General features: G+C 41.2%; 2 protein-coding genes and 1 long non-coding RNA gene across 4 annotated transcripts in view; 1 reads left to right on the top strand and 2 right to left on the bottom strand.

The window, feature by feature from the left end:
• LOC120726753 (solute carrier family 66 member 2) overlaps nucleotides 1-2,171 on the top strand; it is a 34,809-nt gene extending 32,638 nt beyond the window's left edge. For both annotated transcript variants that reach the window (XM_040020655.1, XM_040020656.1), the window contains one exon: nucleotides 134-2,171. In XM_040020655.1, the coding sequence (XP_039876589.1) occupies nucleotides 134-344 (211 nt within the window). In that variant the 3' untranslated portion in view covers nucleotides 345-2,171. The remainder of the gene's footprint in view (nucleotides 1-133) is intronic.
• Nucleotides 2,172-3,532: 1,361 nt separating this feature from the next.
• Nucleotides 3,533-5,949, bottom strand: LOC120727184. Its single transcript, XR_005694448.1, has 2 exons — nucleotides 4,956-5,949; nucleotides 3,533-4,506 (listed from the first exon to the last, which is right to left on the bottom strand). It is a non-coding gene; the product is annotated as an uncharacterized LOC120727184 (long non-coding RNA).
• A 6,732-nt stretch (nucleotides 5,950-12,681) lies between these two features.
• kcng2 (potassium voltage-gated channel, subfamily G, member 2) overlaps nucleotides 12,682-14,643 on the bottom strand; it is a 39,287-nt gene continuing 37,325 nt past the window's right edge. The window contains exon 3 of the mRNA XM_040021113.1: nucleotides 12,682-13,967. Within this exon, the coding sequence (XP_039877047.1) occupies nucleotides 13,140-13,967 (828 nt within the window). The 3' untranslated portion in view covers nucleotides 12,682-13,139. The remainder of the gene's footprint in view (nucleotides 13,968-14,643) is intronic.

Below are 14,643 nucleotides of genomic sequence, written 5' to 3'. Positions count from 1 at the left end.
CATTGAAAATAATTTAAAGAAAATTAACTCCAGTAAATCTGGTAACAAAAGAATGATACAGAATGGTAAAGCTACAGTAATGGGCTACAATATTAACATTGTTTTCTCTTCTTCTCTTCTTGTTTCCATCAAGCATCAAGATGGTTCTGATGTGGACCAGTGGTGACACCTTTAAAACGGGGTACTTCCTCCTCACCCAGGCTCCGGTGCAGTTCTGGATTTGCGGCCTGCTGCAGGTCTTCGTGGACATCACCATCCTCTTCCAGGTTTACTACTACAGCCGCTACCCGCAGAAACCAGTGTCACACACAGTTTCTCACACCACCAGTGCCAAAGCCCTCTGAGAACATCGGCATAATCTCTGAGGACACTACAAAGCAGCAGCGAGGAAGGCCTTATCGAGGCACTGTGGAAATGTATAAACACACACGCACCAAAGCATCTTGAGATGATGCAGGCTGCTGCTCCCCCTCACCTCCTAGTATAAATGAAGACTCCAACGCACTCATAAATAAGGCAAAGATACACAGACACCAGGTGGTGGCAATGTCTCCAGTGATACCCGAAGGACACTTGTTACACACAACGTCAGCCTGTTTTATTTATTGTCCTCTTGACTTATCAAAGCGGCCCAATGCATGCTAATAGGAATGCAAACGTCTCTGAGAATACACCTTGAGTCATCCTGTGCATGTGGAGGATATTATGCACACACAGCACATGAACATCCAGCGTATGCAAACTGCAGATGCACGCACTGAAATCAGTGCTCAAGGAAAAGTGGACCAGCTTGTGTCGTCCTCAAGATGAATGTTGCTTGGAACTTCTGCCTTAAAGCACCCACATTTTCAACATGGATTGCTGCATTGCCAGTAATGTGTTACAAATCAATCAAAACAAAAAAAAGAAATGTTAATATACAGCATTGCTGAATGTACATTTGTTGTTGTTTTTTCCCAACACAGTGGAGAAATGCCAGTCAGTCTCCTGCTTGTTGGACGACATATGCTGTCATACTCAATCTTGCACGACAAAAATACAGAAAAGCAAAGTCAATCTAACGTCACCAAATGAAGAAAACTCCTCACGTTTGGTCATGGATGTGAGTGGCCTTGAGACTAGCAAAAAGTTGAACGACTTAGCCTTTGTAAGCAAATGCCAAGACTTTTATACTAAAGCCCTTGACGACATTTTATATATATTTTCATCATTTCCAAAACGTCCTAAATAAATGCTCAAAGATGTGTTAACATCATTAAACTTATCCTGCGAGCCTACAACTGCGCTTCATAAAGGTAAAGGAATAATTTAAGCTGCCAGCATGATGCAGCCAATTTTCTATGTCTGGGACTAGCAGCTGAATCATAGCTCGAGGCGCTAGTTTAGCTTCACGTTCAGTCTGAACTCATCTTTATGATGACGACCGCATTTAAAGTCGCATCATGGGCTTAATTTAGTGAGGTTTGCGGCTTCTGTTTCATTTTGAACATCATCCTACATTCATGCTATAACTGCGGGATAACAAGAAGCTGTTTTTCTGTCCTGAATTGGATCATGTTTTATTCTAAGGCCTCGTGACAGCTTTGCATTCACCACAATAGACTAGATTTTCTGTTTCTATTGTGTTGCAAGCAAGTCTCGCCAACTGACGGCCAGAAGCTGAGCGCTCTAAAGCTTTTTCAAATTATATTATTTTTACATTTGCTTGCAGCTTGATGCCAATATTTCACTGAGACTTGTTTGACAAAAAACAAACAAGAGCACTCAGAAAGCGCAGCTCCCTCCGAAGAGCAAGGGCTAAAATGTTTTTATTACAATATGCTGACGTCAGCCTGTTACGGCATCGTTGTGAGGTGTTATAGTGAAAGAAATATGTGCGTTATACAGCTTTCTCCATGTCTTTTTATGTGATAAATTATGATATGGTTTCAACAAACTGGAATCTGGAGCGGGCACATCCTGTTACAGCACCACGTTCAAATTCATCAAGCTCTTTAGACCGATCCATTCTTTTACAAACATGTGTAAAAGCACACGGCGTGGATAGGTGTTTGATTTTATACACCTGTGGTAATGGCACTGAACACACCCGAATTCAAATGTTACTTTTGTCCATATCGTCTATCTTGCTGTGGCATTGAGATCCATCGATCTGCGCTAGACTGTGATTGTATAAAAAAGACAAACTTTGTTGAGTTTGATGATGACCACTATCAGGAGGCTGCTGCTAGAAATGCTCTGCTGCTGCTTGTTTCCTTCCTGAAATCAGAATCATGGATGCCCTAAAGTGGCTCGTGATGCTGTGCCATTCCTAATTGTACAATCATAATCCATAACATATCTAAAAACTGAGCTACATCAATCCCACATAGCAAAATTGGTATGGCCCAGATCTGGCCCACACAATGGGCTTACACATGGCCCACATACCGCAGAGAATGACGGCCCTTTGGTTTGCCAGAGGTGGCCCACACATGGGCCAGCACAAGGCCAGTTGCAGACACACTGGTGGTCCTGTGCCAAAGGGCCGTCATTCTTTGCGCTATGTTGGCCATGTGTAAGTTGTGTGCAGCCACAGGCCAGTTGCAGACACACTGTCAAGCCATGTAATAACAGCATGTGCTGGAACATGATAGCATGAAAAGAAATATGACAAAACTCTGTTCATACAGTGAATGGACTAATTCTGATATAGAGCTTTTCTACTCTCCCGGATTACTCATAGTGCTCTATACAGCATGACACATTCACTCTGCCATGACACCAGTTAGTCAGAAGTGCCAGCTTGATGCCGGATCCAGGGAAGACCTGTTTTCTATGAGCCTGGGCCACATACACCAAACCACAATCGGGCCAGATGTGGCATGCCATCACATAAATAGTGCCATCTACACCAGGCCTGGCCCATATCTGAATGACATACCACTTACTATGCCAGAAGTCAGCCAGCAGTGCCGGCTTGACACCAGATCTGGCCCAGACCTGTCTGCTATGTGGGATGATTTTAAGCCATTCTGAAATAAACCAACAATGACATAGAGCTTCATAGAGCCCCATTCATTCTAAATTATTTCACAAGTAGTCCCTATGAAACCAGAGCTCCCATGAATGGGAGTTCTCAGTGTTATTAGAATTTTTTCTTTTTTAAATGTTCGGGATTGACCAGTAAAGTGTAAGTGCACAAACATCATTTCGCTCCTTACAGCAATAATAACGTTAAATACATTTTATGAAAAGGTTTTTATGCAGGACCAAGTCGATATGTTCTGTGAGCGGTGTTGTTCACAAAGCCCAAGCTGTAATAAACTGGAATTATGCCTTAAAGAGATGAACTTCACAGACTCACAGTTCAGAATTTGCTCAGCTAAGATCGTACCTCTTCCTCATATTGGCTGCAGAGAGCACTGACTGGCCAGTTTATCATTTATGACAAATCCAATAACATCCTTTAATATCCCCCCCGCTCATGACCCCACATCATTGTGAGGTCCTCTGTGAGGGCAGGTTCTACTCATCATTGTTTTGTCATATGAAATTCATTTCCTGTTAAACGCAGAGGCAGCCATATGATTTTTTTTTCTTTGTGTTACTGTTGTTGTTTTGTCATTTCTCTCTGAGGAGGAATGCCGGACCACAAGGTGCACGATTGTCAGCCCTTCAGTGATCTGTGTACCACAGCAGACCTGTCCTCGTCTTCAAAAAGAACAAAACTGCAACAAAAATAAATCTTTGTGTTCTGCCGAGAAACGACTATTCTCTGCTTCTTCTTTTTATAAACACGTTGGGTGAGAATCGGGTACTGAGGGATCGGTGGGGGTATTTTTTTTATGTTTACATCTTTTTAGCTTACGTATTTATTTTGTCCTTTTTTATATTAACTCTTCAGGTGCCAGTGTAAGATTGCCTGTTCTCTGTCCCGACAGTGCTGAGCCCGAGTGTGTTGTGTGAGTTAATGTGAGATACCTGACAGGGTCCTGTTGTGCGAAACAAGATTAAACTGACCTCGGAGTTCCACTTCTGTGACTGTTTCACTGCACGTGATGATTTATCTTTGTTTGCTCCGTGTTTTGTATCTTTTTGCTCATTTGTCATGTGAATGTGTTTTCATGTTTTTGTTTGTTACTATACCAAAAATATCATTCTGTAAGTATGTTTATTATGTGTTTTTGTTTTTTTACCCTAGTACAGCGATTTATGTCTCTATTTTTTTTATCCATTTTCCTTTTAAACTGGCCACACACCTGTAATTCCTGAGGCTGTTTAAACCCACCCAGTATTGTCAAGCATTTAATGTGGCATTGTCCCCCAATAAAAAGGACTCAGACAAACTCTTGCGCCATGTCTTTACTTATTGTTTTTTTTTCCTTTTGATGGAGATGTTTTTGGGACTTGTGACGACATCCGTCGTTGCTCTGATCGACAGTGTCGCTCTGGCAGGCATCAGTTGTCAAAGGAGGTGTAAGCCCACCAGCTGTGGTCCTTCTTTGGGCTTTGGGCACATGCCATCTGAAGCAATAATAAAAACATAAATCGTAATGTGCTTGGCTTTCCACACGGAGCTCTCTGCAGGCACAGAGAGGAGGCACAACAAAGATAAGAGTCACCAAACAAAAAGGATCAAAAAGATGGATTTGAAAAAATGTTTTCTAATCCAGATTCACATTCAAAATGTGTTCCTATTTATGCCTTTCACTGCACCACATATGTCTCTCATAGATTAGGCCTGATTCATGCACACACACATATGTACTGTATATATAAACTGAAATGACACATGGACCATAACTGACAGAAATGTGTTTGAAACTTATCTAATTTAAACTCAAAGGTCAGGACCTCATACACACAGGCCTGGAAATAAAATTCTTTGTTTTCAGTGCCTCTGGAATTTGAGTGAATGTGAGAGAAAGAGGCTTCCCTTTGTGATAAATACTGAAAACATACGAGGCACTCACTTTTGAAACTCCTCTAGGGCCTTGTGTTGTGAACGTTGTCGCATCAAACCTCTTCACAAGTGCACCTCTGCGTCAAACCGCCACAGACAGGTGGCTTCTTACCAGGGTACTCCTCTAAGATTCAGTTTATCTGCATGGAATGAATATATTTTAAACAAAGTGACTGCGCTGCTTCACAGAGAGCCACTCAAGAGCTTTTTGAATGTGAGTGGTGGTGTTCACAAGCAGCATGGCTATTGTTCAGTGCTGGAGATAACAATTGGTTCAGGTATTAGAATGCCTAAAGAGCAGTAACAGGATATAAAGTGGGCCAATTATGGTTTTCCTATACTGTTACAGTGGTAGATGCTCATTTCAAACAAAATGACAAATAATGAGGTTTGCCTACTGACAAGTTGTCCATATTAGCTGCAATCTCAACTGTCAGACTGCTTTAAAGGCACTGTTTCCAACCTTTTCTGTTCTATTAGACTATTAGCTATAGATTATAGATTATAGTTTTTATAGATCTAAAATATGGATTGGACATCACTGTGACATCACCCATTAGTTTTGAAGCTTCTACTTTAGTGTTTTGACCACAGTCATGTCGAATTCTTTGGGACTGATGAAAGGTGGAATGCTAATTTATCAGTTAATGTTAGCTAGCTTGTTAGCAAGCTGTATTCTTGAACGGTATCAGTGCAGCACACAGAAAGCACCAGGCTAATAAAACATGAGAATTTTACTCACCAAAACTGAAGCCCAAATTTCTGGGATGGTCAGTTAACAAGACAATCGGTGATGTAGTAGCTCGTCCGCAATCGCTCTCAATTCACAGGTTATTACAACCAACTGGTTAAACTACAGGAATGTTTATGAGACATAAACCCCTGATTGACCTCTAATTTCCTACTTCTAATTTCAGACAAACCTGAGGATATTATGTTAAGCTTTATAGTTTATGTCTTGCATATAAACACAACCATATCCATAATCACATACTGTGTATGCTACCATTGTATATAGTGTATTATCTTACTTATATTATATATGTATGTATTTTATTTTTATTTTTTTGTATTTTCCTTCTGATATCTGTACCTGAGCTGAGGTAACGCAAAAGTTTCCCTGTCGTGGGATCAATAAAGTCTCATCTTATCTTATCTTATTACCTTGGCCTCCAGTAACACTGTGAGAAATATTGGAACCATTTTTAATGTGCATATCAAACTAGTATGTAGGACTGCTTTCTTCAATTTACACAATATCTCTAAAAGTAGAAACATCCTGTTTCAGAATGATGCCATAAAACTAGTGCATTTATAACGTCTTGCTGGACTACTGTAATTTTTTATTATCAGGCTGTCCCAAAACTCCCTAAAAAGCCTTCAGCTGATCCAAAATCTTACAGTGAGTACAGACAGGGACAAAAAAAGAGTATATTTTGCACATATTGGCTCCTCTTTGCTGGCCACCTGTTAAATCCAGAAACAACTTTAAAATCATTGTCCTAAATTAAAAAATCTTGAAGAGCTCATAGTACTGTATCACCCCAATAGAGGACTTTGCACCTCACACCACAGGCTTACTTGTGGTTCCTAGAGTATTTAAAAGTAAAATGGGAGGCAGAGCCTTCAGCCCTCACAAGAGGCCCCTCCAGCGCTGGGTGGGGGGGCCTTTTGTAAATTTTTGCCCCTGCCCCAACAGATTCTAGAATCACCAACTGGCTGCACTGTAAGACAAATAAATCCATTGAAAATGATGAACATGACCTCGTCATTGACCGTGAGCACACTATGAGTGACGACCCATTGGGTGATTATTGTGTGCAACTTTGATTAGAGCGATCCTTGAGACTTGTTGACTTGATCACGTCCCTAACTCCAGTATCCAGGTCAATGAGTTATGAAAAAATTCACTCCACTTATAGTTTTTTTTATAAAAGAGGGAACTATCCAAAGAGCCACGGAAAAAATTCTGGGCTAATTGCAATATATACAATATCAACCGTGTTTAGAAGCAGCGGCGCTCACCATCACCAGGTTCTGTTTGCAAAGCCAGGTGAGTGGCAGCCAATCAGAAGGAAGACAGACAGGAGCTGCTTGTTACTGGACTATGGCATCACACAGTGGTCAGCGAGGTCCCATTGTGAAGCGTCAAGCTGAGTGTTTTCTGTTGCTTTCGTGGTGTTTTCAAAGCAGAGATGACATGCGAGGGGTGGATCTGAGTGAGAAACCAAGGGAGACTGCACATTCACAGGCTAATGACTTGTAAATCACACGGCAAACAGAGCAGAACAGAAGTTTATCTGCACATTTAATCCCGCCAAAATCTTAATAAAAGGAAAAGAAATACAATTATAACAGTATGTCATTTTTCTACACGATATAGAAATGCTGCTGTAGTACATGAAATAAATCTGGACTCTGGGTTCAATTTGCAAGGAATAAACGTGTACAGAAAAAGTCCTGGTAGCTCATTGTCCACACCCATGATCATAAAACTGAAAGTTTCTAATTACACTATAGAAAATCTAGTTAAAAGTCAAAACTTTAAATCTTCCTTCACATTTTTCAAAGCATTCAGGCGGGCCAGATTGGAGTCTTTCTCAGACTGAATCTGGCCCACAGGCCTTACATTTGACACGCCTGTCACAGAGCACCATGTTGGTTTTCCCAAAGACATCTAACCCTCTTTTTTGCCACAAGACTTACCCTCATACCTGGTTTGAGAGACGGAATCCAGCTGGACTGGAGCTAAAATTCCAAACAGAGGCCTAAATCAACAATAGATGAAAACTGAATGAATTTATTATCAGTGACAGACCTGAAATGAAAACAAGAAGTCAAACCACAATCAAACCAGTCCTGATTCACGTACCTCGCGAGTATATCACATACAGCTCTGCAAGTTTGAGGAAGCACATGTGTAATAAATTGTTTAAGCCTTTCACACGGGACTGTGTTCATTATCATTTTTATTACATTTTTGTCAGAGACTTCCTCAGGCTATGGATTTATGACTCAAAGCACAAACCCTTTTAAACTCAAACACACCATCTGCTCCTCATCAAAACTCTATTTCCATTAAAATATTATGTAGTAGTTTTAAGAGTGTTCCCTCTGTAGTATTTTCACACTTTTTAATGACATTTTTTAATCCAGTGACTACAATCCAGGGGAAGCACGTCCTTGCAACCTGTACGGCCTTTTTGCAAATACCTGAACCTAATTTGCACTTTCAAGCACGCTTGGACGCCTCCGGCTTGACAACAGTTTGGGAAAATGGTTTGCTGTTGTATTACTTCAAAGTACCAGGCACTCGAGTGGGAGAAAATGAAGAAAATGAAGCATTGTTTGTGGAATTACATGAAATCATGTGAAGGTGTAGAAATTATTTACAATAGCTGTTACTGCTTTTTGAATGAAGCTTTCCCGGGATCTGTTGTTTAACTGCCTGAAGGTGGATGTTTAATACTTGTCAGAGTTAGTCAGCCTCTTTGAAGAGAAGAAAACTAGAATTTCTTTTGGGGAGTGTTTGCTCTCTAACAAACTTCATGTACTTATAAATACAGGTATCACTGGTGATACATTTTGTCACTTCTTCTCTTGAAAAAACACCAATCTTTGGTTCATAATCAGAGGCCTGTATTATCAGCCTCACATAATTTCAGGTTCAACTCTGGGTGGTCAGTTGTGAGAAAGGTGGCTAAAAACTTAATAGCTATAACCTCTTACTGGGATCCACTGCCATGGCAACTTCTGCTTCACACCTTGCATGCATCGGTTAACAGATTAATGTCGCCTACTAACCAATCATTTTTGTGGGAAAGAAGCATCGCCATTTGTAAAAGATGTCGTCTTCAAGTCTCACATAGAAAAGCACAGATCGGCACATAGTACAGTTGCAGAAATAAAAATATTTTTACTTTATTATGTTTGTGTGATGTTCATTGGTGGATTAATTTATAATATTTAATACATTTAAAGAAATTAAATTGAGTTAGGCTCAAAATAGCAATATTAATTCATTTGAATTCAACTATATTTCTATAGCACGAAATCACACCAACAGTTGTGAGGCGCTTTATGTTGTAAGGTAAAGACCCTACAATAATACAGAGAAACCCCAAATCAGACCACCCCCTATGAGCAAACACTTGGTGACAGTGGGGAGGAAAAACTCCCTTTTAAAAGGAAGAAACCTCCGTCAGGTCCAGGCTCAGGGAGGGGCAGGCATCTGCTACAACAGATTGGAGGGGGGGGGGGGGGTGATAATGGTAGCATCTGAAAGGATACAACCTTCATCTAGGGAGCAAATTAATTTAGAATTGCAAATGTAAGCGTTAATGAAATATGCAGTTATAATTAACCTCCTAGGACCTGGCGTCCACATATGTGGACATCACATTTTGGGTTATTTAGACCAAAATACTCAATTTTGCTCTACAAGGGCCTGATATCCACTTACGAGGATGTTATACTGCTACTGTTCTATCGCAATTTTAAACGAATATCCTCACATGTGGCTCTCAATCAGGTAAAAAAAAAATCTGGTAATTCTTTATTTTTATATTCATCGGGTCCCAATATGCCCAAATATCAAGAGAAATTAAAAATGCATGCTGTGGAAGAGTTTGGGTCTTAGGAGGTTAATCTGAGATCTTGCTGTGCTGTAATGATGAGTTCGTGATACTGGTAAGCCCATTGACTGACCCAGTCGCCCCTTTTCCAGCCAGCTTTTCTCCCTATGTGTGTTTCTCCCGCTGTGAGTTATTTATATTTCAGTTCTCTTCCTACTACACACACACACACACACGCACACACACATTGCTGCTTTGAAAGCCACTTTGCTGCCAGTAGACCTGTCCATGTTTGTCACAGGTCAACAAGACCTTCTTCACGTGAATGCTTTTGTGGATAGATTGGGAGACCCTGGGTGGACATCTTCATGTGTCAGTGTTAGAGTAAGTTAATTGAAAAACTATCCTTCATATGGACAAAAAAATGTGTCCAAAAGTTGTTTGTTTTTATTTCTTTCTTTCTTTTTTACTATAACGGCAGCTATTATAATCTGAGCTAAACATTAGTATCTTTAATAAACAAATACACAGGGAACTATACTCAGCTAGCAACAACCAAAAAAATCTTTGAAGGATAATAAAAAATCTCGAGTTTTTTTTCCAGTTCTTTCAGATATATGATTATTAGGGGTGCAACGATACACAAAATTCACGGTTCGGTTCGGTTCGATACTTTGGTGTCACGGTTCGATATTTTTTCGATACAAAAAAAATGTTCATGCCTTTTTAATTTGTCATTTATTAAAATTATAAATATATATTTTAACTCAAAAGTACAGTTTTTAAATTTAACCCTAACCCTTGTGCGTGTTTTTTATTTTGACAGCGAATGCGCACCTGCGGACCACTTATGTGCAGCCCTGGTTATTTAGCTCATCATATTGCAGCCACAGAAATTCTTTTGTCCATGAAACCATAAAGCTGCACTTTCTTTTTGCCTTATAGTCTGATTTGTCATAACTTCTCCGTTTTGTGGTAAGCTTTTCTTTGGCTGTCACTTCTTCACCCTGACCTGTCTTATTTGGCTCAGCAGAACTGAAATGCTTTTACACGCTCACTCACATAAGCTCAGCGATTCTCTGCGCGATCAACCTCTCACATGTTTAAGCTTGCTGCGGGAGATTTCACTTGTCATGTTTGCATAGTAAGCTAACGATTAATAAGACGATGTCAGAGGAATTGGTGCACAAATTATCATCACTCACAGATCAGTGCTGTCGCTCTCTATACACAGTTCGCACGATTGCAAAGTGAAAGCAAAAAAACAAGCGCAAATTCAAACGCGACTTCAATATGTCACATATTGACAGTGGCTCACCGATGCCAATGACATAATTACCCAGCTACATTTCTGAAAGAATGCAAAAGCATTGACATATATTTTTCCTACAATAGCCCGACCGGCAGGGAAGAGATAGATTTTGGTAGCCCGACTAAAAAAATCGCTAGCTCCAGGACGTCGGGCTAGCGATATTGCGAGCCCTGTATCTGATTGAGGAATCACTCATCTTTGGAAAAGAGAGTTTATTACAGAGAAATGGCTCTTTCCAAAATAAAAGCTATACTATCCGCTTCTTCTGGGCTATATTCTCAGCAGCATAAGGAGAATCATGTGCTAACAGCTGTCTAAATGACTCGGCTAAAGTTAGTAGCATGCTTGCTTTTTTTTGTCTGCTTCCACTTGTCTTTGCACTAGGATGATGTCGGCGTAAATGTGCAGTCATATTCGTTGTGTTCCCACTAGTGCTTTCAGGTTAATCTCGTTGAAATGACCTTAACGCCACAACACGGCAAATCTCCGTTAACGAGCTACCGCCGATCGCTCCGTGCATGGGGCTAGACGGCAAACACGTTAACGAGCTAACTGCGCTAACACACTAGTTCACACCCATGTAATTGAGCATTGCATGGCACATCCAACATACTGTTTTACTTTAGTCCATGACTCGCTTACCTTCAGGGTCATACGTCACATGAAAACCAAAATAATTCCAAACGCCAGATCTGAATGTTGCAAGTAGAGCTTAACTTCTGTCTCGCTAGCTTGCCCTGCGCTCTTCCTTCTGACTATGCTGTCTGTGTTGAGCGCTCAGTGGATCTGCGCTCGACAGTGCAGCCTAGGCGGAGTAGTCGAACACAGATTCACTGAGCGCTCAACACAGACAGCATCGTCAGAAGGAAAATTGATAAAATAAATTACAAATGTTGTATTGTTCGATACATATGCGTACCGAACCGAAAGCACTGTATCGAACGGTTCAATATCGATACGAATATCGTTGCACCCCTAATGATTATAATGTATATTTGTCTAGATTCCAACTTTCAGCTGGTTCCCTTTTGTGTTCAGCTGTTGACCACCACAACACTAGCTCAGGATTATTATTTTTTCTTGCTGTGCACACTAACATAGCAGGCTTAACCCAGCCCTGTATTCAGCTGTACCTAATCCCAGTGTTGGTGTTGTACCAGAATCATCATAGTCAATGTCGGTCCAGTTTAGAAGTGACCAATCACATTGTTATGATGTCATAGTTTTACGACATGGAAAAATCTGCTGATGGTCACTCAAGAAAACATCCTGAAAAGGGGGCAGTTAAGTGTCAGGGTTAGGTGATCAGGTTATAATTAGGGTTGTCTTTATGGTTATGAGGTGAGGGTTAAGGTTTGGTGTGTGGTGTTTACACAAAACAAAATGGTTACATCACAACTGTGCAAATGATCACTTGCAATGTCGAACAATAGTTTTGATGATCCAGGAACAGCACCAACACATCGCATCAGATCGTGCCTGTATTCACCCCATTCCCAGTCTTTATGCTAAGCTAAGCTAATGTTTATTCTAGTTTGCTTTTTGGCAACACATGAGGCTGGTATCAGTCATAAGCATATACGCATGAACTATCAGACTGTGCTACTGAAGCATCTCCCTGTGCATCAGGCAAAGCCTTTTAATGGAGATGCCAATGGGAACAATCTTCCTGTCAGTTGCCAATTAAAACAACAAAACATCCCAGCAGACTGAAAAGCCCTCTGACGGATGAATGAGTGTTATATCATTATGTTGAGAGTAAATAGCTGTGTTCCACTGGAAATGAATGCACTGAGATCATACAACACATAATTAAATACTGAATTGAGATCTTAATAATAAACTGCATGTTTAAAATCTCAGCAAACACCTTTATTTCACACAATTCACTCAATGCAGCTACATGAGGAACATAAACTATTATTCTGAGGTCTAAACAAGAACACGTGTGTTTTAGTAGCAGAATTTCTTTTCAGAGACTAAACTGAGTCACAGTCAGTGAGAGTACGGTCCATTAGGTTTGTTTTTTTAAAGATATTTAAGTGTGAATATTGTGTTGTTTCCTATATTTTAAAATCAGATTTGTAAAAAACGAAAAAGACCTCGTCTGCGGCTCTCCTGTAAAACCTGTGAAATTCAGACACACTCTGGTGCACAAGCGCTTCACACGTTCAAAGCGGAAACCCCGAGCTCAACAGAGAAAACCTCATCCCTGTTCACAGTGCCGCAGCTTGTCATTTTTGAAGTCCCAGTGCTGGGTATCAGCCTCTGTGGCTCCCACTTGAAAAAAGACAGGCTGACAGAGAGGCTAAGTCTTCATGGACGCTCTGATCTCAGCCGCCCTCTGAGCAGCCATGGACTTTCTCCGCTGTATGGCTGAAGCCGTGGCCTCTGTAATGCCATGGTAGCTGTCCATCTCCTGGGAGTCCTCGCTGTTCTGCGACTTGGTGCTGTCCTGCGAGTCTGGCTTCTGCCTGAGCGCCCGGCTCTGCTCCTCCTTCAGCTCAACATAGGAGCGGGAGAAGGTGTGAAAGATGGATGTGACAGGAAAGGCCATGAGGAGGATACCGCTCAGGATGCTGCTAAGCGCCACCACCTGGCCAGGGATGCTTCTGGGCACCATGTCCCCGTAACCGACTGTAGTCATGGAGATGACAGCCCACCAGTAGCTACCAGGGATGCTGGTGAATTCCTGCTTTGCGCCCATTTCGCTCTCAGCTAGGAAAACGAGTGGTGAGAAAAGAGCCATGGCCACGCACAGGAACAACAGCAACAGGCCAAACTCACGCGTGCACCTCCTCACTGTTAGGCCGAGGGTCTGCAAGCCTAAGGAGTGGCGGGCCAACCTCATGACGTAAAAGATCCGTAGTGCTCGGAGAACTCGGAGAACTAACCCCACCTTCTCCAGGTAGTTGTTCCCTGAGCCTGCAGGTTTCCCACCCACCGACAGAGAGTCCACGATGAGGGTGATGTAGTAGGGAAGAATGGCTACCACATCGATGACGTTTAGAGGCGTACGCAGGAACATACACTTGCTCTGAGTCTGAATGAAGCGCAGTAGGAACTCCAGGGAGAACCAGGCGACGCACACTGTCTCCAGAACAAAGATGTTATAGCATCTCTGGGAGCACTCACCCTGCAGAGGAGGGGGAAACAACAACAACACAAAGACAAGTGTCACAACCTTCAGCGAGAGAAACAAATCCAAAAGTGTTTTAGATGAAGGTGAGGTTAGGACGCAGCATGGAGCCAGTCATTAAGAAGGTATTTTAAGGCTTGTTATTTCATCTACAGGATTTGTTATTGACAGCTGAGGTTGCCACTTAAGCTCTGACAACAAAAATGTGTCTGTCCTCTCACAGAACAAAACACAGCAGAGAAGGTGCTGAAAGATTCTTGAAGCTTATAAGTACACGCTTTGATTATCTGATTTAGGCAACCTCACTGAGTCACGCATCAAACCGCGCTAAACAAAAGGCTTTAAGAGGTGTACAATGTGAAGATAGTGTTAACGTGAAGAGTCCCCGACAAATGAGGCTATGCTGGATTTTTAAGATGAAACACCTCTTTTCATAATAATCTACTGTAAAATCATCTATTTTTCCAAGCCTGATGAAATAGAGTTCATGAATATTTAAAAATATAATTATAAGAGATGACTTTATTTGATTAAGTCAAAGTTACCCCTGGAGCAAACTGAAAACATAAAGTGTGTGAGTATACTTTACATTTTTCTGACATGACTCAGTGTGATTAATGGCCGAGAAATATTCTTTGCTTTGCAGTTTCTGTGGTTTTACATTCAAATATGA

Source organism: Simochromis diagramma, unplaced genomic scaffold, assembly GCF_900408965.1.
Source record: "Simochromis diagramma unplaced genomic scaffold, fSimDia1.1 OVJJ01000753.1, whole genome shotgun sequence".
Taxonomy (NCBI): domain Eukaryota; kingdom Metazoa; phylum Chordata; class Actinopteri; order Cichliformes; family Cichlidae; genus Simochromis; species Simochromis diagramma.
The sequence above is the reverse complement of the archived record's forward strand: the minus strand, read 5'-3'. Positions and strand labels throughout refer to the sequence as shown.